We start from the raw sequence: 23,623 nt of genomic DNA, 5'->3' as shown, positions 1-23,623 counted from the left end.
AGGAAGAGTTTGTATTCTCATCTTTCATAACAATAATATGTTTTTAGCACATTCTGTTGGATATTCTGAATATTTCCTTCAGCTGTAAACCTTTTATCTCGTGAGCATCAGTACTAGTGAAATGTTTAAACACAGTCTATAGAAAAGCAGTAGAAAAGGTCTCTTTATTTATAACAGAGTGTGAAACTTTGTGTTGTACAAGAATTGCCCAGGTGGGAGCTTCTCAGCTCCACTTGTGCAACTTTGTCAGACAGGTTTGTGTCTGGCCACAGCTGGGGGAACAGGAGGGGAGACTCCTCCGTCTGCGGAAGCCGCACTGAGCAGGTGCGCACACTGCCCAGCATGGAGGGGACCACGTGACGTGGAGGAATGGAAGCTTAGCAGTATTTTCTTTAATTGTCTCATCTTTAAATAGGACCAGAACTGATAGCTGCTGCTTCTGTTTTTTTCTTTGACAGATTCAAAAAAGGCTGTTTACCTTAGAAGAACACCTTAGCAATGAGTTACAAGCCAGAGAAGAGCTGGAGCAAAAGTGCAAGTATGTTTTGTAGACAGTTACTGTTTTCAAATTTATACATTTAAACATTTTGCTAAAAAAGGTACAAAGTAATTCATAAGTTTTTAAAATTTATACTCAGGTTTTATCGTAAATTAGGATAATTACTCTACTTACCCCTCTAATTCTTTAGATCTATCAATACTCGCCTGGAGAAAACAGCGAAGGAACTGGAAGAAGAGGTAGAGCTATTCAGCTGTTTCCTTAACTTACTTTCCTCTGGTGCTGGGTATGGAATCCAGGGCTTCATGTGTGCTAGGCAGGCATCCTGTCACCACGCCATTTCCTTTCCCACATTAGTATTGTTGTTAGCAAAGTCTTTGATGTTTGACTTAATAGCGGTCTCCTCCTGCTGTGGTAGTACATATCTCGGTGAGCGAGACTGAAAGTACAAGTAACTGTTACCTAGGCTTCATTCTGTTGTGTTTTTTGCAAACTTCAGTTAATTTACTACGTGTAGATATTTCAAGCAAAAAAAAAGAAAAGTTCATTTGTATTGTGATTAGTAGCACACTTATATGCACAAAGTGACTTTCTTTAATTGCTATTCATAATTAGACTCATAGGTTTAGATATTGATGGTTTAATAGTGATAAGAAAGTTTGACTTCAGTACTAAACGAGACACATAGAGTTTTGATTAAGAGTAGTGTAGTGTGCTATTTTATAAACATTTTTAACAAAGCCAATGTAGGGGTTGTTTTTTAGATCTCTTATCTGTGTGAAATAACTGAAGAATTTTGTTTTGATTTGACTTGTGTGCATTCCTCAGGTAATAACCTAAGCCTTATTTCAGATTACCTTGAGGAAAACTGTGGAGTCAACGTTAAGGCAGCTGGAGAGAGAGAAGGCGCTGTTACAGCATAAGAACGCAGAGCATCAGAGGAGAGCCGACCACGAGGCAGACAAGAAACGGAACCTGGAGAATGATGGTGTGTGGGGTGGACTGTGACACACGTATTGAGGAAAACATGCTGGTGTGATGTGTTAGAGCTTACACTGAAATGCTTTTTGCTATAGTTAACAGCTTAAAAGATCAACTTGAAGATTTGAAAAAAAGAAATCAGAACTCTCAGGTATCTACTGAGAAAGTGAACCAACTGCAGAGACAGGTAGGTTTCTCTCATTTGGACACAGCGTGTGGCTTTCGATTCATGTATGCTTTAACCAAAGCTTCACTGGTGGTGCTCAAAGGCCTTTGCTCTACTTCTAGAAGGAAGTCCTTTTTAGGTGGTTGTTTATTTTAAATAGTTTGGATGCGATGATGAACCGATGTGTTTCCATTGTATACGGGTTTGTTTGCTTTTGTTTGTATAATAGCTGGATGAAACAAATGCTTTGCTGCGAACAGAATCTGATACTGCAGCCCGGCTGAGGAAGACTCAGGCAGAAAGTTCCAAACAGATTCAGCAGCTGGAATCCAACAACAGAGACCTGCAAGATAAAAACTGCCTCTTAGAGACAGCCAGGTTAAAACTGGAAAAGGAGTTTATCAACCTTCAATCTGCTCTAGAGTCAGAAAGGAGGGACCGCACCCACGGATCAGAGATCATTAATGACTTACAGGGTATGGTGCATACGTTACGTGGAGACCGTCTCACTGATGTGTGTTTTGGTAATAATTTTAGATGATGGATTCTGTGCTGCAGTTACGTATTTCTGAACACAGCACCATGTAAAGTTAGAATATTAGAAGCACATTGGTAAAAAGTTTTATGAAAAGCACACTTTAAAATAATATGATTTTTAAATATCAGGCCCCCAGGTGGTAGGTTGGCTTCTGGCTAAATTAACCAGGAAGCATGATACCAACAAGTAGGAGGTGCCTGCTGACAGATGAGACCTTCAGGATAGAAGAGGGCTTGTCCAGGCTGTTTATTCTTGATTGAATGTGTATAATTTTGTGAATAGATTGTTGTAAAAAGTGCTGCAATTTTTAGGTAGGATATCTGGCCTAGAAGAAGATTTAAAGAATGGCAAAGTCTTACTGGCAAAAGTAGAGCTGGAGAAGAGACAACTTCAGGAGAAGCTAACTGATCTGGAAAAGGTAAAACGTGTTACACTTTACATTTTTATTTAAGAAAATCACAGAGTTTCAGATGAGAAAAGTTACTCCAAAATAAAAGAAATGGCCAACTGCAGTATCCTCACAGTATCCTCAGTGGTTACTCTTTGGCCCAGGCTGTGGATTAGACATGGAGGGAGAGCAACAGCCAGGGTAAGGGCTCAGGCTGTAGGCCACGGCAAGACTTCTCGTGGAACCCCTGAAGGAAGAGCAGCTCCTTCACAAGTGGCAGCAGGAGATCCATCTTACCCTCTCAACCTTGAGGTGCCTCTGGGATGGCCACGTTAGAACGTGCATGAGACAGGCAGGCGTGGGCAGGCGTGCTGGTAGCAGCGGGTGATTCCGCTGGGAGGTGAGCGGAAGCACAGGTGTGGGAGGCCTGCTGGGAAGAGACTGCATAGAGTAGCAGGTGTCACACAGCAAGATGGGTGCTTCTGGTAGTGGACTGTGGAGTTGAAAAGTCATTTTCAGGATTAAAGATTTTATTTGAAAAAAGAAAAATATCTGTATGGTATTTGTGATATGAACTGTAGGAATAAAAAAATAAGAAAATCCTGATAGGCAGGAGTGATGATATGTGCCTCTAATGCCAGCTGTCAGTAAGCAGAAGCAGGAGAATTGTCACAAGTTCAGGGCCAACCTGGAATATATAACAAGATCCTGTCTCCAGGAAAAGAAAAAGAAATCCTGGTGGTATATGTAGAAAAAGTGTGGGAGCCAAATAAAGAGATGTTGAGAGGTTTTTGTTTTGTTTTAATATAGTGAAGGGAAACAGTAGATGTGAAAAATGACCACAGGAGGAGAAGTGCTGCGGCCAGAAGATGCCAGCTCCTGAGGCCACCGGGAAGCCAGGAGTGGCATAAAGGATGGGAAGCAGGGTGGGGGCCAGTGTTGAGGTTGCAGTGACTTGAGCGGGGCAGAGCTGGGGTGAGCCGAGGATGTGACGGTAGGCGCCGCATGTCACTTTCTGAGGTGTAGCAACCTCAGCACAGGTCTGTGAACAAGGGCCTGCACATGTGATGGGGTACAGCTACCAAGGGCACAGGTGCTGCTGCCAGGAGTGTGGGTGGGGGAGGGGCTGCTGAGCTTCCCAGCCGAACCTGTTGAAAGCAATCCTGAGAGCTTTTGAAATAGCACACTGGGCTTTTTCGTTGAAAGCCAATGTTTGGATCTTAACAGGAAAAGAGCAACCTGGAAATAGACATGACGTACCGGCTCAAAGTCATCCAGCAGAGCTTCGAGCAGGAGGAAGCTGAGCACAAGGCCACCAAAGCACGGCTTGCAGATGAAAATAAGATCTATGAATCCATTGAGGAAGCTAAATCAGAAGCTATGAAAGGTACGCATTTGCAGAGAGGGCTTCCATCAGCTTTTGCCCAAGAACTAACTCTGTGTTCGGTTCTTTGGTCTTTTTCTTAAGCTTATGCTTTATTGTCAAATATTGGGAACTTGAGGGGAAATTACTAGGGTAATATACATATTTTTTTTTCTTTGCATCAAGAGAACTGTTTCTAAGATATTAAGGCCCAAACAAAATTATTCAACTATATTTTTGAGTCAGGGAAATTAATATTTCAGTGGTATCAAGAATGATGATGGCCAGGTGTGATGCATGCCTGTAATTCTAGCACTTGGGAGGCTGAGGCAGGAGAATCACCATAAGTTTGAGGCAAGCCTGGACTACATACTAACATCATTTAAGCCTAGCCTGAGCCACATAGCAAGATCCTGTCTCAAAAAAAAAAAAAAAAAAAAGTACATGAGAATGCAGAGGTCTAGATCTCTCAGACTGGGGGGCATGTTCTCCTGGGTAGTATAGTGTCTGAGTTTCTTTTCTACTTTGCTGAGACAAAATACCCGACACCCAAAGTCAGAGGAGGAAAAGTTTATTTGGTTCACAGTTTGTAGAAGTTTCAGCCCATAATTGGCTGCCTCTAAGGCAGGATGGCATAGCAGAGGAGAAACAGTTCATGGCAGGCAGAATGTGTCTCAGCAACCCCAGCTTTTTCTGTCCCTTCTGTCTTAGGCTACGCAGCGCGGGCAGCTCCCGGTGTCACACACCCTAGATTAACCACCTCTGAAAGAGCCACATGATGGCATGAGGCTTTTGGGGGACATTTGGATACAAGCCCAATAGGTAGTTTTTAAGAGCTTTGAAAATCAGTCTTCAAAGATGGAAGCATTTTACAGAACCATAAAAAGGCATGTTACCTTGCCTTCACTACAGTAGAATAGGTATAATAGTACAGTGACTTCCATTCTACGCCCTGGAAACGGCAACACTCTTAATTTCTTTCCAGTACTGGGGATTGAACCCAGGGCCTTCACACTAAGCTACATCCCCAGTCTTTATTTTTAAAATTTTGAGACCACTGTCTCAAATTCCCTAAACTGACAAAGATGGGCTCAGACTTGTGATCCTCCTGCCTCAGCCTCCTAGAGTGCAGGGATGACAGGTGTGTACTGCCACACTTGCATCAAGTGTAAATTTCTTGGTATTTCAAATACAGTGAGGGGAGTAACAAAAATAGTGCATTGGAAATGAACAAAGTAGTGAAGCAGTATCTTCACTGTCATTTCTTGGGCCCTATGCTGGCTTTGATAAGGTGCTTTCACATATAAAGTGGTTATGTCCATGTACCTGGGACAGAGATGGAAAAGAAGCTGCTGGAGGAAAGAGCTCTGAAGCAGAAGGTGGAGAACCTGCTGCTGGAGTCGGAGAAGAAGTGCTCCCTGCTGGACTGCGACCTGAAGCAGTCGCAGCAGAAGCTGGGCGAGCTGCGCACGCAGAAGGAGGTGCTCAGCGAGGACGTGAGTGCCGGCTACAGTGGAGGGGGGGCCTCCCCTGTCACCTCGCTTTCGTGTCCCTCCCGTTCTCCTGCTGGACTTTGATGGCGTACAACATGAATCATAAGCTTAATCATTCCAAAGCTATTTTGAGAATATTTTATGTTAAAATATATTTAAAACATTCTTAGAAATGCATTTTTTGCTCTGAAATGAATCAGTTACCTAAGGACAAAAATTTGTCACAACAGTTGCCAGTTTCACTGATGCGAAAAATGGAGGCAACTTACTATGGACCCTGTGATTTATTTTTGTAGGTTAGAAACTTGACACTAAAGATAGAGCAGGAGACTCAGAAGCGCTGCCTCACACAGAATGACCTGAAGCTGCAGGCGCAGCAGGTGAACACACTGAGGATGTCAGAGAAGCAGCTGAAGCAGGAGAACAACCACCTGGTGGAGATGAAGCTGAGCCTGGAGAAGCAGAATGCTGAGCTGCGCAAGTGCGTCACTGCGGGGCTCCCGGGGCCAGGTTCTCTCTTGAGGCCAGGACACTAGTTTTCCTCCATTGCTTTTCCCACTGCTGTGGACCTGCATTGTGGCAGGGAAGATGTGTGTGGGCACAGGGTCTGTAAGGCCCACGGCCCTCCAGGTGTCTTGCTCCCAACAGCCTGGAGCGCTCTGCCCATTGGAGTGTGCTTCAGTTCCTAGGACTTGCTAGTGTGTGACTGTTAAGAGAACACCATACTGGTGGTTAATCACTTTATACTCTACCTAATTTACTTCAAACATGGAAAACATTGTTAAAGTATTTTCAAAATAATCCTGGGTGTGGTGGCGATGCATACCTGTAACCATAGCACTCTAAAGGCTGAGGCAGAAGGATTGCCACAAGTTCAAGGTCAATCTGGGCTACCTAGTTTTAGACCTGCCTGAACATTGTGAGGTCCTGACTCAAAAAAAAAAAACCTTTCAAAATATAAATACACTCTGGAAGTTTGTCTCATCCTTTCTATCATAAATAGTCCCAGACCGAGGGTCCTGTAACACTCAGCTGTCCGCTGGAGGTGGTGTGATAGAGGGCAGGATGAAGCTTTGGAGCTAGGCAGACGTGTGGCATGCATGGCTGTTCCCCTGTGGGTTCGTCTGCAGAGAGTGACCAATGGTGCCCTCCTGAGCTTGTCTTGTGATTATCTGTATGTGGCCTCAGGAAAAGCCACGCATACTGGTGGGGAGTGAACACAATATGAACTGATTCCTCTCCTACAGCAGAGTGTGAGCCGGCTTGGGGGTTCCCCAATCCCTGCCTCACAGCCTGGTGTTGTGGGTGCAGAACTCACTGGGCCTGTGCTCCACTGTCTCCACAGAGAGCGGCAGGACGCCGATGGACAGATGAAGGAGCTGCAGGACCAGCTCGAGGCCGAGCAGTATTTCTCCGTGAGTCCTCTCTACATCCGTGCAATCATTGCTGTCTTGGTAGCCTTCTTACAACTCTGGCTGCAGAACCAGGAAAATGTGCTTAAGATAGATTCGTACACACCAGGCAGTGTTTAGCATGGAGTGTTTCCTATCACACAGCTTACATAAGAGAAGTGGGCAAAAAAAAATTTAGATAGTGTAACAGAAATTGTTAGAAAAACAATTCCTTCTGTGTACACTGTGGTGCAGAGCTGTTGGCCCCGCACTTGGGAGGCTAAGGCTGGAGTGTCGCCGTAAGTTCAAGGCCAGCTTGGGCTATGTAGTAAGCACCTGTCTCAAAAAACAATGTTCTAGGGCTGGGGATTTAGCTCAGTGGCATAAGTGCCTGCCTGGCAAGCATGAGGTCATGAGTTTGATCCCTAGTACTGCAAACAAACAAAAAAACCGTTCTAAGCACACACTATATCATACCTGTGTTACTAAGAGTTGCTTTTTTGAGGAAGAATATATTTTCATAATGAAAAATTTTCACATCTGTACTTTTTGGGGTCAGTTTTAAATTTTCAGGCAGGGCTGCTGCCCCTGTTCTATTGATTTAAGTGAACAGAATTTCTCATTGTGAAGTGGGCATGTTTGTTTCCTGCCCATGTGCCCTGAGGCCTTGCAGTGACTGGCTGAACATATGCATGGTGGGGCTCGTTATCTTCATGTGGGGACAAGTTCTTACATGTGCAGCTTCTCTCCAGATAGACTGCAAATTTGCAAATCATATTCTCGATAGCAGCGTAGGTATTTCTTTTGTATTTTTTGCTGCTCAGACTCTCTACAAAACCCAAGTCAGGGAGCTTAAAGAAGAATGTGAAGAAAAGACTAAACTTTGTAAAGAACTGCAGCAGAAGAAGCAGGAGTTCCAGGATGAACGGTGAGCTCAGGGGCCATTTCTGGTCGGGTGTCTACTGCTGCTGTCTTGGGGAGGACACTGGTCAGCGGGAGCCCCATGTCCTGGGCTCTGTATCCTCAGCCATGTGAAGCGGGAGCTGAACGGGCATCCCCCTGTGGTGGCACCCATGACAAAGTTCCTCTGTGGTGCAGGGACTCCTTGGCTGCCCAGCTGGAGATCACCCTGACCAAAGCGGACTCCGAGCAGCTGGCTCGCTCCATTGCTGAAGAGCAGTACTCTGATCTGGAAAAGGAGAAAATCATGAAAGAACTGGAGATCAAGGAGATGATGGCCAGACACAAACAGGAGCTCGCCGAGAAGGATGCCACCATCGCATCAGTGAGTGAGGGGTGCTGCTCCCTGGCTCATGGTAAAAGGGCTTCCCCAGGCTTCTGCAGAGGCCTTGGGCTCATCTCCACTCTGAAGAGAACCCGCACATGTGGGCACAATGCCAGCCCAGCCAAAGGGAATTCACAGGCAGCACAGGGTCAGGCATTGTCCTGCCAGTTACTCAAACCCACGGGGATGCTCCAGGGACCCCAGGGGTACATGTTGGAGCAGGGCTGTGCGGCCCACTGCATGAGGGCTGAGGGCCGGAGTGGAGCCGGGCAGCCAGAGGCAGCAGATGGGGGTGCAGTGCACAGGGCAGTGGAAGGGAGAGTGCTGATATGATACGGGGTTTGTTATAACTTGGGCCCCGATATAAAATCCAAGGAGGCAAGAGACCAAAAATTTAGGTGGCAAAGGCTTTATTTCCAGGCCTGGCGACCAGTCTCCGGGAGCCAATTTGGAGACTGTGTCCCAGAGACTGAAGGAAGGACTTTAAAAAGAGGCTGGAGGAAAAGTTGGGGGAGAAACAAAGAAACCTGCAGAGCCATCAAACTTGTTGACCCAAGTCTGGAAACTGTATTGCTGTCCACTTAGCTCTGACAATCTCGGGAGTTCCTGGTGTTTCTCAAATTACTCCCATCCTACAGACTGACATTATCTCGGAGTGGCACATCTGCAGCAATATTTGGAGAAGAAAGTGGAGAAGTTAATTATCCCAGGACAGCTCGTTTTCGCTAGTGGGTGCGAAGGGGTCAAGAGTTACAAGAAGCTGAAACTTAAGTTTTACAAAGATCTGATACCTAACTCATTTGATGCATACAGAACAAAAGGAAAGCACCAATTGGGGTTTGGGCCATAGTATTTCCCGGTAATTTCTTTGAAGCTAAACAGTTCTTAAAATTGGGGCAGGCTCATTTTATGACAGATCATCACCGGGTCGGGAAGAGGTCACCAGAAACCCAAATTCTTTATGGCCTAGATAGATAGGTGAGGGGAGAGGGAGGCAATAAGGCGCCATACAGAACAGAGAACGGCGGTTATGTGTCAAGGTCAGATAAAGGGTTAAACTCATACGCAAATCTTTCAGCACACAAGCAGGTTACTTTAAACAAGTGTAAATAAATGGGCCATTCTAATTTTCTTTAGCTCTTTAGCAGAGAATAGAGGCGCCTAACAGTGATTAACAACCCTTGTTAGCTTGGTTTAGCACAACTTCTGTAGTTCGTAGAGGGCAACAATGGTTAACATATCAATTAGGTGAGATTCTTGCAATTCTTTACAGAGGAGAGTGTTGCTCAACATATCAATTAGGTCACTTAACATATCAGTTAGGGAAAAAGGATAAAAAAAACATTTAGTAAGCCACATTTGCAGGTTTGCTATAATACACATATAACGAAGCTATTTTCTTAGAGTACAACAGGTTCACGACCCCTCTGTTCCCATGTAGCAAGGAGCAGAGTGAGCTCTGTACCACCGCACCACACATCAGGGAAGTCCTAGCTGTCTTAATGACCTCAAGTGGAAATTGAAAGTTTAAGCTATTGGAACACAACCCAAAACTTAGATGGCACAGAGGGCAATGTAAAGGACAGGCAGAAAGAAAATTTTTGTACTATATTCATTAAACAAGGGTTAGTATCTATACTGTCTATAAGAAGAGAAATTGTCCAACAGAGGAAAGCGAAATACATAAGCAAGTATCTTGCTTTCCTGCACTTCAGGAAAAGGCTGGATAAAAGAGCTTTAAAATATTATTTCATGCCCACTGCATGGCAAACTCGGTATTGAACCATTTCAGGTGTTTGAAAACTGTCTGGCATAGCTGGGCATGGTGGTAGACTCCTGTATTCCCAGCACTCGGGAGGCTAAGGCAAATTCAAAAGCAGCCTGGGCTACAAAGTGAGTCCAAGGCCAGCCTGAACTACACAGCGAGAGCCTGTCTCCAAAACATATACACACACACAAAAAAAGTGGCAGATATGGCCTGGTGTAGTCTAGTACTTATGTGGAAGCTTCCTGTAAACATTAAATGTATGTTTAGTCCCACAGAAGGCCATATTAAAGCAAAGATAACAGGGAAGCTTAGGCCTAGTGCTTCCAGCATAAAGGTTTGTGAGCAGCCAAAGCTCAGATGTCACGTTAATAGATGAATAGATGAATGGATACGTCCTGTTCTCGGCGATGTGGCTCTGTGTCCATTAAACAAATACAATCTGTGTGGGCAGTTTCCTTCTTCAGTGTGATGAGTGAAAACAGATCCGAAGAGGTCCCGCTAGCCACACATGATTTCTGCACATGTGGTGCAGGTTCCGGAGGGCAAGGGGTGCATGCGTGCAGAGTGCCTTCCGGAAGGGAGCGGGGCGGGCTCTTCAGGAGGCTTGCAGGAGAAGCAGCACTTCAGGGTCTCTGTCCTCATGGCCAGGCACCTCTCTGCGGGAAACCCCTGACTTAGATTCATGTGTTCTGTGCCATGGGCATTCAGACCTCAGTGTTCCCCTTTCTTGGTTTGTGAAGTGCCTTTCTGATTTCTGAGAGCTGCCAGGGGTTTGGGGAAGAAGGGCAAGCTTGGCCTCCCCGGGCTGCACGCAAGGCTTTCCTCAGGGAGAGGGTCGGCCACGTGTCGGGATTTGCACATAGTTGATTGGGATGGCATTTCTCCTGTCTTTCATTAGCTTGAAGAAACGAACAGGACACTGACCAGTGATGTTGCCAATCTCGCCAATGAGAAAGAAGAATTAAATAACAAGCTGAAAGATGCTCAGGAACGTACGTATTGAGAGAGCCATTGTTAACACACACAACTGCTGTCCGGCGAGCGCCAACGCTGTCCGTCTAACGTCCGTGTTTCCATGTTTCAGAGCTGTCAAGGTTAAAAGAGGAGGAGATAAGTGCCGTGGCTATTAAAGCACAGTTTGAAAAGCAGCTGCTGACAGAGAGGACCCTCAAGACTCAAGTATGTCATCACACACTCTGCTCCTGTGTTCTGTCTGTCTCTTTCCCACTCTGCTGCTAGCGTTACAGATGGGACGCTGTAGCCATTGTTGTATCAGTATTTCTGAGCCCACTTTGGCCAGGCTGGGAAAAGCTAGATTGGACTAGCACTATCTGCTTCAATGTCTGTGACCATGTTTCTCAGTTTTCCATGTGAACGCATGTTTGGTAGCTTATAGGAATTCAGTCCGTTTCCCCCAACCATTTGCTCACAGTCCACACTGGGGCATGCAGAGGCCCCTGTGGTTAGTGACACCAGCACCCACCACCCCGGTGCTGCGGGCAGCACAACCTATGGGGGTGCTCAGGAGGGGCCAGCAGTTGAAGTGGTTGGAACAGTGCGACTGTGCTGGGGACTGAACCCCGGGCTGCACATGTCCAGCACAGCCCAACCCCCTGGACTGTACCTCTACTGGGCAGTGTATAAATTGCAGCTCTCGGAAGCCACAAGAGCAGAAACTAGTGTGGCATAGAATAAAAAAGATGAATTAATTACCTGGAAAGTGTCTCTCCTGTTCCCACCTAGCGAAGGGGATTATTAGTGGTTGTGTAATTTGGGATTGGTGTGTTAACTGAGAAAACATCAATGTGTATTTTACTGTTCCTACATTTTTAAGGCTGTGAATAAGTTGGCTGAGATCATGAATCGAAAAGAACCTGTCAAGCGTGGCAGTGACACAGAAGAAAGAGTCCGAAGAAAAGAGAAGGAGAACAGAAAGCTGCACATGGAGCTGAAGTCAGAGCGGGAAAAACTCACCCAGCAGATGATCAAGTACCAGAAGGAACTGAATGAGATGCAGGCTGTAAGCTGCCCATGGGACTCCCACTGGGCTTCCTCTAAGCGGTAGAACTGTGTCTGTGTCCCTGTCTGTGTCCATGTGTGTCCGGCTGGCTGTGGAGCTCTTCTATGGATGACTGTTAACTGAGCTAGGACGCAGAATCACGAGGTCTCTTGCGTCCAGTTAACTGACTTCATTTGATTTTTTTTTGTAGCAAATAGCTGAGGAGAGCCAGATTCGAATTGAGCTGCAGATGACACTGGACAGCAAGGACAGCGACATTGAGCAGCTGCGGTCGCAGCTGCAAGCCCTGCACATTGGCCTGGACAGTTCCAGTATCGGCAGCGGGCTGGGGGACGCCGAAGCCGAGGACGGATTTCCAGGTGCGGCTTTGCCTGCGCCACGGCATCCTCCCCGTGGGCCAGGGGATGGGGCTGAGCTCCACACCTGACTGCTTTGCAGGAAGTTTTGTTTTTTTGTAGAAATTAAGATTAAAAGACAGGGGGCTGGGAATTTAGCTCAGTGGCACAAGCACCTGCCTGGCAAGCCTGAGGTCGTAAGTTCATTCCCTGCTACCACCAAAAAAAAAAAAAAAAAGAAAAAAGAAAAGAATCAAACCAAAAACAAATAGAAAATAAAGACTAGAAAACACAATTCCTTATCAAACTATCAACATCATTTTTCATATAGATTAACATTTTAATTCTTACATGTCTGTAAAAAAGACTCAATAGTCAATAAATAGTTTCGATAAAGGAACAAAATTAGAGTTCCAACCCCCCCCACCCCGCCAATCCCATGACTTATCACAAAGCTACACCAATCATAACAGAATGGCATTGAAACAAGAACGATAAACCACCAAAGTACCAATATGAAATCCCAAAATAGATGCCCACATAGCAGACAATAGATTTCTGGCCAAGATACAAAAGCAATTAAGTAGAGAAAGAGCTGTATCCTCAGTAAATATACTGGAACAATTGGATATTGACATGCAAAAAACCCAAACGTCATAGCTCATCAGAAATTTCTTAAGACATTCAAAAGTCAACTCAAAATGGCTCATAGTGGGTTAGTTAAAGTGAAGGCAGGTGTGGCCTGAGTCATTGCTTGGCTGAAGTCATTCTCTCTGGGACAAAGTACATGTCTTTTCATTATCATACTAATGAAACGATGATTATGGATGCGTGACATATTAATTTCACTAATATGTTTGTAAGGTGCATCCATTTGCCTTTAAAATGTCCAGTTTGTCATTCTTTGTGCTGAATAGTATTCCATTATAGAGAAATATCACATCTTTTTTATCCATTCCTCAGTAGATGGACATTAGATTGTTTCCAAGATGTAGCTGTTATAAACTGTGCTGCTATAAACATGGGTGAACATGTATCACTGTGAGGAAAATGTTTATCATTTTCATTTTGGACTCATTGGTTGATTTTTGTCACTACCATTCATGAAAACGGCTATGAAAGAAGCCACCCCATGCAGACTTGTGGCCCTCTGTTCTCTAGGCACGCCCTTCTGAAGCTTCCCCTTTCTTTCCTCTCCTCCCCACCTGCTTCCTTGCATGGTCGTGGTGGGCATTCAGTTCGCATCACTCAGTCCCGCACCATGGAGTCCGTGTCCTTCTCCTACCGGCACTCCTCTGCTTCGCTCAGCCTGGCCGCTGGGCCTTCTGGGCCCTGTGTGCTCCTGGACGCAGACTCAGACTCAGACTCGGACTCTGACTCGGGAGAGCCTTTGCCTTACTGGCCTGCTCCACCGGAGCCCAGTGGTGCAGGTGACAGCGTGAGAACCTTCTCAGTGTGGCCTTGCCCGCCGCCCTTACTCCTCCATAACCCCAGCTCATCTGTACTAACTCGATGCGTTGCCGTGGACTCCGTGCAGAGTCAGCTGCTGCATGAACAATGTGGTTCTACTTTGATGTGATGCTGCATTGTCACAGTTCACTTACTTTGCCAGCTCATAGACATGGAGCAGTATATTTTGTCACATTACCTGTCAAGAATGATAGTACAGAAAAATTCATGACTGTTTAAGAGAGTAGGTTTAGGTTTTCATCAAGGACTTGACATGGTCAACATTGGCCTTGCCCTTAAAAAGGGATGTGGCCGTTTGGTCCAGTCCTCCAAAAGTGCCTTCATTCCTGCAAAAGAGCCCAGGATGTCTTCGATTAGACTCAGGCGAGCCGAGTGTCCTGTGTCAGTGAGGGATTCCAAGGTGCTGTGGTGAGGGTTACAGAGATCTTAGGTGAAGCATCTAAGCCAAATGACCTCCCCAGACTCTACTTCCATGTACTTCGCTTCTGGAAAGTCGCTGATCTGGTGGACTGGAACTGTACTGGTTCTGCTAGTGCAGGGTTTGGACGGCTTTGGTGTCTGCTGCTGCTTGAGGTCTCATGGCCAGGTTTGATCTGTGAGTCGAAGCCTCACTTCATCCTGCTACAGCCATTCCGAAAGTCTCTGAACCAGGGATTTGCAGAGATGTCTCTTGAACACTGAAATGTTTTCTCCTCGAAGTTAGGCTTCTTCCAAAGGGAAAGTAAGAAATTACAACGCAGGGGGCTGGGGATTTAGCTCAGTGGCATAAGCGCCTTCCTTGCAAGTGTGCGGTCCTGAGTTCGATCCCTGGTACCTATAAAAACAAAAAAGACAAAAAAAAAAAAAGAAAGAAAGAAATTACAACGCTGATACACCAGGGAGAATAGGGTCGCTGGACTTTGTGGTGGTGTGCAAGTTTTCCTGAATTACTCCAGTGCATGAAATTCATAGTGTGTTTGACTTTGTACAGCTGCGCAGCGTTTTCCTAGTGGGACGTGACCTGGATTGGTTTGGGTGCCTAACTCGCTTCTGCTGACCCTACCTTGGTGCCGTATGCAAAAGTACAGTGAAATACTCTGAAGGGCACATTGAACAGACTTCATGATGTCCGTGTTAAAATTGAATTCCTCCTGTCTAAAGAAAATCATTAGATTTACCTTCATATCTTGTGCTTATTTACAGAGTCAAGATTAGAAGGATGGCTTTCATTACCTGTACGAAATAACACTAAGAAATTTGGATGGGTGAAGAAGGTAACTGATACATTTTGAGTGTGCTGCTTTTTGTGTATGCCTCTGGTTCAGCTCTGGCTGCTTCACTTTTGTAGCTGTAGAAAGTACATGACCCAGACTTTTCAGACGCACCCAACTTGTTTATACTTTCTGATTTGGAATGATGTGATTTGATTTCTATTTAAAAAAAGATCCTCCGTGTGTTGTTAGTAGCAGACTGAGTTTTGAGGTTAGGAGAAGAGCAGCCAGTTGACTTTGGTGGTTTTGCTGTGTCAGTGGGAAAACAGCTCTGGATAGAAGAGTGACTTATTTATGTTTTGTTCTTCTGTTACTATGATTATTGATGTTTCTGCATTCATTTTTGGTAAGTTTCCTAATACTATTGGATGCCAAAATCAGTCCGAAAATATTTGACCTCACTCCCTCCCATTTGCTTATTTAAAATATCTATAAGTCAAAAATGAATAAAGAAAATATCTACAGACAGCTTTGTCAGTTTCCTAAAGATGGCTCAGTGCATTGTAGTTACTAGGTGTTTCAGGAAACACCTTGTATGGCTAATATACAACTTATTTTCGAAGCCAGCTGCAAGTGTGGTGTGTAGTTCACTCATTGATGCCTCCTTCCCTCTTTTTCAACAGTATGTAATCGTGAGCAGCAAGAAGATTCTTTTCTATGACAGCGAACAAGATAAAGAGCAGTCTAACCCGTACATGGTTTTAGATATAGAGTAAGTGTTTTTACGAGAATGTTCAGAGACTTCATCATCTAAGCTTGTCTTTACCACTTTTATCATCTTCGTTATATGTGCAATATAAGAGTAAGGCGACCTTTCCTGCCAAGCTCCTGCAGTTTATTAGTCATCATAGAAGAGCTCATAACATAGCTCTTACTATAGTAGTGTTACATTTTCTTACATGTTTATAGTTTCCTTTAGGCAGATGACAGTTGGATATAAAATTATGTCATTATTTCATGGGTCTTCGTGATATTTTGTGACGCTAATTGGAAAATTCGACTTAGCAAAAATGTCTGAAAACTCTTATTAAAGATTGAATGAATAGAAGATATTCTGAGCTTCCAGCATGGGTCAGAGCACTCAGGTTTAAGTTGCACACAAATATAGGTTAACTGGGGGAATTTGATACTTTGTAATATTCTGTTCCTTTATGAATTCTTTTTTTGCGGGGAGGGGTTACCGGGGATCCTACTCACCTTTATGAATTCTTTACAGCAAGTTATTTCACGTCCGACCGGTGACACAGACGGATGTATACAGAGCAGATGCTAAAGAGATTCCGAGGATATTCCAGGTGAGCAGCCCTCCTGGTCTGGCTCAGCACGCCCCTTCCCCAGTGACCGTCGGCCCAGCTTTCCCTCCCAGCCACCGAGAGCAGGCCTGTCCCTCAGGGTGCCCTACTGCTGCTGTGGAATTCCCAATCTGTTTCTGTCACGTTTCTGGTCTTTGTTTTTTTTTTTTTTTTTTTTTTTTTTTTTGCAATGTTGTTTGTGATTTGTTCATTTGTTTACACTTGAACTTCCTCCTGTTTTGGGTTTTGAGTTTTAGGTTTTGGCTCTCTAAAAGTTGAAAATGTCACTCACAAAGTTAAGTTTTATACCTAGTAGCCTATTTCCTGTTTAAACATGAAGCCAACCAAGTGTATATGTATACCTAGAATCCCAGCACTCCGGGAGGCTGAGGCAGGAGGATCACAGACTCAAATCCAAGCCCAATCCGAGCAATATAGCAAGACCCTATCCCAAAATTTTAAAAGGGCGGGGCTGGGGATTTGGCTCAGTGGTAGAACGCTTGCCTAGCAAGCTGGAAGCCCTGGGTTCAGTCCTCAGCACCGAACCTGAAAAACAAAAAATCCATTTAAAAAAACACAAAATTTAAAAAGGGCTGGGAGGTAGCCCAGTCTAAAGTCCCTCTATTTAGTCCCCAAAAAATGAAAGCAAAAGTAAACTTTAAGATTATTCACACCAATGTTAGTCATGGAGCTATTTCTGTGTGAAAGCCACGGAGCCTGGCTAGCCTAGTGCTCCCGCTGTTTATTCAGGACAGGCTGCCTGTCCTGTCCTTCTCCTCTCTCCCTCATTCTCTGAAAACACATCTCTTGAAAGAAGGCTGCATGTAGCTCTGACCCAGTCCTCTGGGTTAGGCCTTCGCATCAGGCCATGCCCTAAGACTCCCGGTCTGGCCCTTCTTGTTGAGATGGCCTCACTGAGTCGCCCCACCGGGGCTCCAGTGCAGGATGCTGCAGCTTCCATCTCCCAGAGTGCCAGCTTTGCCAGGGCGCAGTTTTCTGTTTTTAGGGAGCATGCGTCAGTAGCACCTTCCTGCCCCGCGGTGGGGGGACCCAGAGCAAGTGACTGGTTTTGCTGCTGTTTAGGGAGAGGTGCTGCAGACTGAACCTGGGCTGCGCACAGTAGCTGCTGCAGAGGCCTCCTTTGGCTGCCGGGCATGTGGGTTGACCTTTGCATCCCCCGGTGGCTGAGGCTCGTTTTCTCTGCACCTTCACTGTCGGAAGTGAGAGCACAGCACTTAGGACCTTGGCCTGATGTCACTTGCTCTTCTTGGGTTTGTAGATCCTGTATGCCAATGAAGGAGAAAGCAAGAAGGAACAGGAGTTTCCGGTGGAGCCAGTGGGCGAGAAATCGAATTACATCTGCTACAAAGGGCACGAGTTCATCCCCACCCTGTACCACTTCCCGACCAACTGCGAGGCCTGCATGAAGCCGCTGTGGCACATGTTCAAGCCCCCCCCTGCCCTAGAGTGCCGCCGCTGCCACATCAAGTGTCACAAGGACCACTTAGACAGAAAGGAGGAGATTGTCGCACCATGCAAAGGTGAGTGGCCTCCTGCTCCGCAGTGGGCCTGCCAGAGAGAGCCTGCCAGCACTGACCAGCCCACATGTCCTTCCCAGTATACTACGACATATCCACCGCCAAGAACCTGCTGCTGCTAGCAAACTCCACGGAGGAGCAGCAGAAGTGGGTGAGCCGCCTGGTGAAGAAGATCCCCAAGAAGCCGCCCGCCCCCGACCCCTTCGCGCGCTCCTCGCCCCGCACCTCCATGAAGATCCCACAGAACCAGTCCATCCGGCGGCCCAGCCGGCAGCTGGCACCCAACAAGCCCAGGTGAGGCCGGAAGCCCAGGTGGCCCGGAGCCATGCCACTCCTACCACAGTCTTCCCAGGTGCCTTCATGATCCACGGCACACACTGAGTACTTGAAGCTGTCTCAGTGTGCACAGCAGCTGGGGGTTGACAGTGGCTGCAGCTGGCACCCGCTTCTGGCTCAGTGCCACAGACAGAAGTGAGCGCCCGAGTGGTTGCCTTATAGCCAGGGCCACAATGCACACCAGCACAGAGGAGCTGTTGTCACAGGCAACATGACATGGCGCAGAGGAACTGTTGCCACAGGGTGGTGTGTTTGTAGAGATTGTCCTAAGTGTCCTGTCTCAGCACAGAGGCTGGGTAGTCTCTGTCTTAGGCAGTCAGTCAGCTGCCCACCACTCGGTCCTGCTCTCGAAGCCAGACTGGTGCCTACAGCCCGTCTTTCCTTGTTCAGGCACTGGGGACAAGCCCGGGGACACACTAGTGCAGGGCCCTATGACACGGGTCACAGCCTGAGGACCAGATGGATGTCAAAAAGCCCACGCTTCCCCTGTGTCTGAACAGGCAAAGGTGCCTGTGCCCTCCCAAAGGACTTGACTGAGTCTCACCCCATGTCGGAGCCGGGTGAGGTACAGCACTGCCTCCACCATGGCTTCCCACACCTGGCTTTTCCAGGGCAACACAAGGCCACTCAGGGCCCCACTCCTGTTCACTGTCTCCCTACTGGGTTCCTGGAGCATGCATGTGTATGTACACCCAGGCTCACAGGTCTGCTCTCCTCCGCACCCGGCTGATGTCACACACTGTGGGTCACATGGGAGAGGGTGACTTCCCGCTGTGCACCACAGTAGCAGCGCTGTCCAAGAAAGAGGAGGCTGGGAGCACCCCCAGTGGAGTGGACAGCTGCTGCACTCTCCAGAGGTGTGGAGTGTGAATTCACGCCCCCCCTGTTGCAGATTGCTTGACTTGGCGTTCAAGGACTGGGATTGGTCCTTTGACGATGGTGATGGTGGTGATGATGATGACGATGTTTTTGATTTCTGAAGAAAGAAATGGGGTAAATCAAAATGTGCAGAATGAGTTTTGGTACTCTCTTGTAGCGCATGTGTTTGCCATTGAGTTTCATTAGTTTTTACCAGTTTTAAAATTTTTATAAGTTGTGTTTAATAGCATACATTTAAAATGTAGATTCCACAAAGGATTCTAACTGAAATTTCCACATCAGATGTCAAAGTGAAATGCTATGTTCAGATTCTTTATTGGCTCTAAACTTGCAATACAGTTGGAAGTAAAATTTTTATCTCAGCAATGATAAATGTAGAAGCAGCAAAAGGAGCTCATAATTTTGGTACTGTCTGTTCATTCCAAAAACACGGTATTCTGCAAAGGAAAACCTTGGCGCTCCTGTGTGCACTCAAGTTTGTGAACATAGCATGGCTCCTGCCCGCTGCTCATACTTGCGCAGGTGCAAACCCGGGAAGCCGAGTGGCTGCTGAGCGCCGCGGGAGAGTGCTTTTCCGCTCCGCTTTCCCGGTGCAGTGCAGCGCGCAGGGTCAGCGTGAGCCTGTGGAGAATGCGTGTGCTGTGCTGTGGGCGGCCCTGCGCTATGGGTGGGCAGAGTGGTGGGGCTTGTGTGATTAAGGAGGCTGAGCTTGAGCCCGGCCTCACCCTCTCACCTAGACGTCACCGTGGTGCCTGTGGAATTGAGTGTGTTGTACACACACTTAACACCGTAAAATTGTGGGATCTGTTTCCAGCCGGTTTTCATGGAGTGTCTTTATATTTACTGTCCAGGTGTATTTCCCATTTTGCTTCATGACAGGCAACTTTTCCCCCTTTGAATGCCTTCATTTAATTTTTAAATTGTGTTTTTAAAGTTTTGACCCTTTGCTGAATTTAAGAAAAAAATCTCAACTGGCAGCTGCCCCTCAAAGTCAAGCTTTCTGTCCAGATGTGTTGCTGTGGTGTGCTTTTAACCTTAGAGAGTCTTAGCTGGGCACACTTGCAATTCTGGCTCTTGAGAGGCTGAGGCAGGAGAATCATCACCAGTTTGAGACCAGCCTGGGCTACAAAGTGAGCTCAAGGCCAGCCTGAACTGCACAGAGAGACCCTGTCTCAAAAAGATTGGGAAAAAAAAAATCAATCCAACTTTAGGCCATCACACCTGCACTGAGATTTGTACTTAATGTCAGCCAAGGTGGAGCTTCTGGAGTTCACTGTCACTGGACATGGTGGCTCACACCTGTCATCCCAGCACTTGGGAGGCTGAGGCAGGAGAATCAAGGCTTGTGTAGAGAAACCTTGTCGCAGAAGAAAAAAAGAAAATCCACTATTGTACTAAGAAAGAACATAGTTAATTGCATGTAGCTAACAATGAGAAAAATAGCGTGATTACACATGGTTATGCAGGAGTTAGATGTTAGAAAAGTGGTAGTTAGGAGACAGTCGGTATCATGGTATGAACCAGTGCTTCCCAAGGAACTGCCGCTCTGAAGTCAGTGTTCTGTGCCAGCTGACCTTACCTTCTCTCTCTTTCCAGCTAACTGTCTTCTGTGAAAGTCATCATCAAGGTGCCCGTGGTCTTCCAGGTAAACAGGACAGAAATGCTATGGCCCAGAACTTAGTAAAAAGCTGTATCCTCCTGAGGAACTCACACACACGCACGCATGCCACGCACGTGCGTGCGATCCCTTTTTTCTGTGATGTAAGCTCCAACTCTCAGAGCCCTTCCTGTGCTCCTTGGGAACAGTGAAGCCCATGCTGACCGCTCCCAGAGAAGGGGCACCACCGCAGCTCTCCACACTTGCTTCTTTCGTAACGCCCCCTTGTGTCGCATACACTACATTGCACTTGGTGTGGAGGGGAGCTTACATGTAGGAGGGATCCACGTCTGCTGCGACCTCACCAGCACAGTGATCGGGAGTGTCAGGGGGTGGACTCCACTACAGGACGCTGCACCCTCCTCCAGTGACCCCAACACTGTCCCCAGGTTGTGCTGGGATGTGTCGAGGGGGCCATAGACTCCCTGTTGGCTTTTCACATCCGCTGATCCAGTCCCGGACTTGAGTCACAGCCGGCGACCACGCAGGCCACAGTGCCAGAGCCACAGTCCTGGCGCCCTGTAGAAGCTGCATGCTCGCACTAAGCATCGCCCTAACAAGAGTTCGGCCCTTCTGTCTCCTCATGCTTTGTGATAGGCCGCTGTTCCCATTGGATGCCTTAATTTAATTTCTTTTCAAGCTGCAGCCCTTTCCTGTGTGTAAGGAGAGAAAAGTATGTGTTTACCAGCTCTTAGGATGCAGAGTTGCATTGTGGAAGAAAAGTAGTGCACGTGTAAATCAGCGCCAGCCTGCTCCAGGGGTGTCACGTGGTGTTTTTAGCAGTTTGACCCGGGAAGGGTCACGGCCGGTGTGGGGCCCGACTGAGCCGACACCCGCCGAGGCGCCAGCCCCGCGCAGGGCCTGCACTGGCCCGGCCTGCAGGGCCTGCTTCGCTTGAAACCACTGGCTGCCCAGGATGTGTTTTCCTTCCTGGTGAAGACATTTATGTCTATTTTTACATTTCCACACTCAAGATTCAAAACTTGTATCAAATAGAAGAAAACTAAGGTATACTGTAGATATATTTTAAATATTTAAATGTGATCCTCACACACAACTGTGTACTGCAATATTTCAGTATTGGGTCAGGGAACTCGGAGAGGCCGCCCAGGGGCACTGGCCCCGGCTTTTACCTGCTGCTTGCGGCTACGGGGTTCCTGCAGGGACCTCCGGAGGCCGCAGGGACTGAGCGGGGGCAGGGACTCCTCCGAGCCTGGGGTTTCAGAAGGAAGCAGACGTCTCCAGGCCGCGTGGGCTTTTTTTTTTTTTTTAAGTAAGATTGAAAAATGAAAAATATAAAATTTATATAGAAGAGATGTTTCCATTCATTAGAGTTGTTTAAAAGGAGACTGAATTAATATTTTATATAAAGATTTTGTTACACTATGGGAGGTTCTATCCTATTCTGAATTGGAGAGTATATATATATATATATTTTTAATAAACTTTATTAAGGTGAAATAATTTCAAGTTTACACATGAGTAATTGAAGTATTTGAGTAAAACAGACAAAGGTTTAAATTTTGAGTGCGATATGTATGTGTATGAGAACGAGGAGAACCGTGGTATGGTCCAGGCAGCTCATGTGGAGGGTGGAGGCGCTGGGGGCTGAGGCCCCCGAACAGGGCCCTGGGGGTGTCTGCCCCACTTTCCTGCCCAGTTTCTTCCTTGGGCCCCAAGACTTCAAGAGAGATCTGTCCAGACCAGTGTTTATCCTCCCACACCCGATTCTCCCGGCCACCAGTACCTCCTGTTGGACTCAGAAAGAGTGAATACTGGGGTTTCCTCAGTTGGCTTTTGTTTTGTGGGGATAGCAAGACAGAAGAAAAACTAGTGTCGGTATTACTGTTGAAAGTTAATGTATAATGAATTTTTAAAGTATTTTTAAAAAATGCTATCTAGAAGCAAGATTTTTTAAAAAAATAAAATTTATCTGAAACTTTAAAATACTCTAATGGATCAGTGTGCTGATGACCCCAAGTTACAGGTCAGTGCTCCTGACGGGCGTGCTGGTTCCGTGTGAGCCTGGCAGGCTCTGACGGAACTGCCTGGTGTGTGTCTGTCTGTGTAGACCAGGAGCAGAAGCACCCCAGCTTGCCAAACTACAGTGGGAGGGGTTCTGCTGCCTGCTGGACCGAGGGCCGGAGAAGCCCGGAGCACTGGGCGGTGCGAGGCCCGGGGTTTCCTGCTCCAGCTCTGTTACGGGCGGCATTGAGGGTGTCCAGCCCCGAGAGACCTAAAGCACTTTGAAAGTGGGCGCTGTGTGCAGTGCTGGTGCACACCCAGGGCCTCTCCTTGACCCTGCCCTGTCCCCGTGGTGACTTGTGTTTGGAATTGTGTACGTTACCACTGCATGGTTGAGATCATCAGTATTTGATCAGCTGTCCCCGAACAAAAATCATCATCGATTTTTTAAATTTTGTTGCATCTTTGTAGTAATGTAATTGTATTTTATGCCTGCTTTTTATAAAAAAAAAAGTTCAATAAAAGAAATTAAGCTATAAATATTTTTATACTTTGCCTGTGAAGTAGTCCTAAAATGCTGCAGCTTACTGAAAAATGTGTCTTCCCTAAGAGAAAGGATACAGGTGTGATGGGACACTCCTGTCATCCCGGCACTCAGAAGCCTGAGGCAGAACTGCTGGGTTTGCGGCAGCCTGGGCTACAAAGTGAGTCCAAGCCAGTCTGGACTACACTGTGAGACCCTCTCTAAAATCCAAAACGAAAAGTTGGCTAGAGTTCCATGATTGAGGCTGTGGGCCTGAGACTTCCTGTCCTGCCTGGCTCATGCAGAACAGGAAAGTGTGTTCCGGGCCCACACACCTCAAGGTCACAGACCCAGAGTTGCCCCTGGAGTCAGCAGGGGTGGCTGGAGGCTGGTGTCTAGGGCAAGGGTTGTCACTGTAGCTGTCCACGATGTCGCACGGTGGGGGTGGGGAGGAACCAGGGCCATGTGTTTGAGATGCTGGAGGAA

The 23,623-nt window shown here is 46.7% G+C and overlaps 1 protein-coding gene across 1 annotated transcript in view; it reads left to right on the top strand.

The window, feature by feature from the left end:
* Positions 1-23,154, top strand: part of Rock2 (Rho associated coiled-coil containing protein kinase 2) — a 112,904-nt gene extending 89,750 nt beyond the window's left edge. The window contains exons 12-34 of the mRNA XM_063254297.1: positions 459-538; positions 690-738; positions 1,352-1,487; positions 1,576-1,667; positions 1,876-2,122; positions 2,496-2,602; positions 3,800-3,959; positions 5,271-5,431; positions 5,725-5,909; positions 6,774-6,843; positions 7,644-7,747; positions 7,918-8,104; positions 10,771-10,864; positions 10,957-11,051; positions 11,707-11,892; positions 12,083-12,251; positions 14,880-14,950; positions 15,571-15,659; positions 16,164-16,242; positions 17,519-17,780; positions 17,858-18,071; positions 19,006-19,106; positions 20,589-23,154. Coding sequence (XP_063110367.1) covers positions 459-538; positions 690-738; positions 1,352-1,487; positions 1,576-1,667; positions 1,876-2,122; positions 2,496-2,602; positions 3,800-3,959; positions 5,271-5,431; positions 5,725-5,909; positions 6,774-6,843; positions 7,644-7,747; positions 7,918-8,104; positions 10,771-10,864; positions 10,957-11,051; positions 11,707-11,892; positions 12,083-12,251; positions 14,880-14,950; positions 15,571-15,659; positions 16,164-16,242; positions 17,519-17,780; positions 17,858-18,071; positions 19,006-19,093 — 2,925 coding nt within the window. The 3' untranslated portion in view covers positions 19,094-19,106; positions 20,589-23,154. The remainder of the gene's footprint in view (positions 1-458; positions 539-689; positions 739-1,351; positions 1,488-1,575; positions 1,668-1,875; positions 2,123-2,495; positions 2,603-3,799; positions 3,960-5,270; positions 5,432-5,724; positions 5,910-6,773; positions 6,844-7,643; positions 7,748-7,917; positions 8,105-10,770; positions 10,865-10,956; positions 11,052-11,706; positions 11,893-12,082; positions 12,252-14,879; positions 14,951-15,570; positions 15,660-16,163; positions 16,243-17,518; positions 17,781-17,857; positions 18,072-19,005; positions 19,107-20,588) is intronic.
* The last annotated feature ends 469 nt before the right edge of the window (positions 23,155-23,623 follow it).

Source organism: Cavia porcellus, unplaced genomic scaffold (assembly GCF_034190915.1).
Source record: "Cavia porcellus strain 051 isolate PalLab524CR breed Dunkin Hartley unplaced genomic scaffold, mCavPor4.1 scaffold_8, whole genome shotgun sequence".
In the NCBI taxonomy this organism is placed as follows: domain Eukaryota; kingdom Metazoa; phylum Chordata; class Mammalia; order Rodentia; family Caviidae; genus Cavia; species Cavia porcellus.
This window is presented reverse-complemented; position numbering and strand designations above follow the sequence as displayed.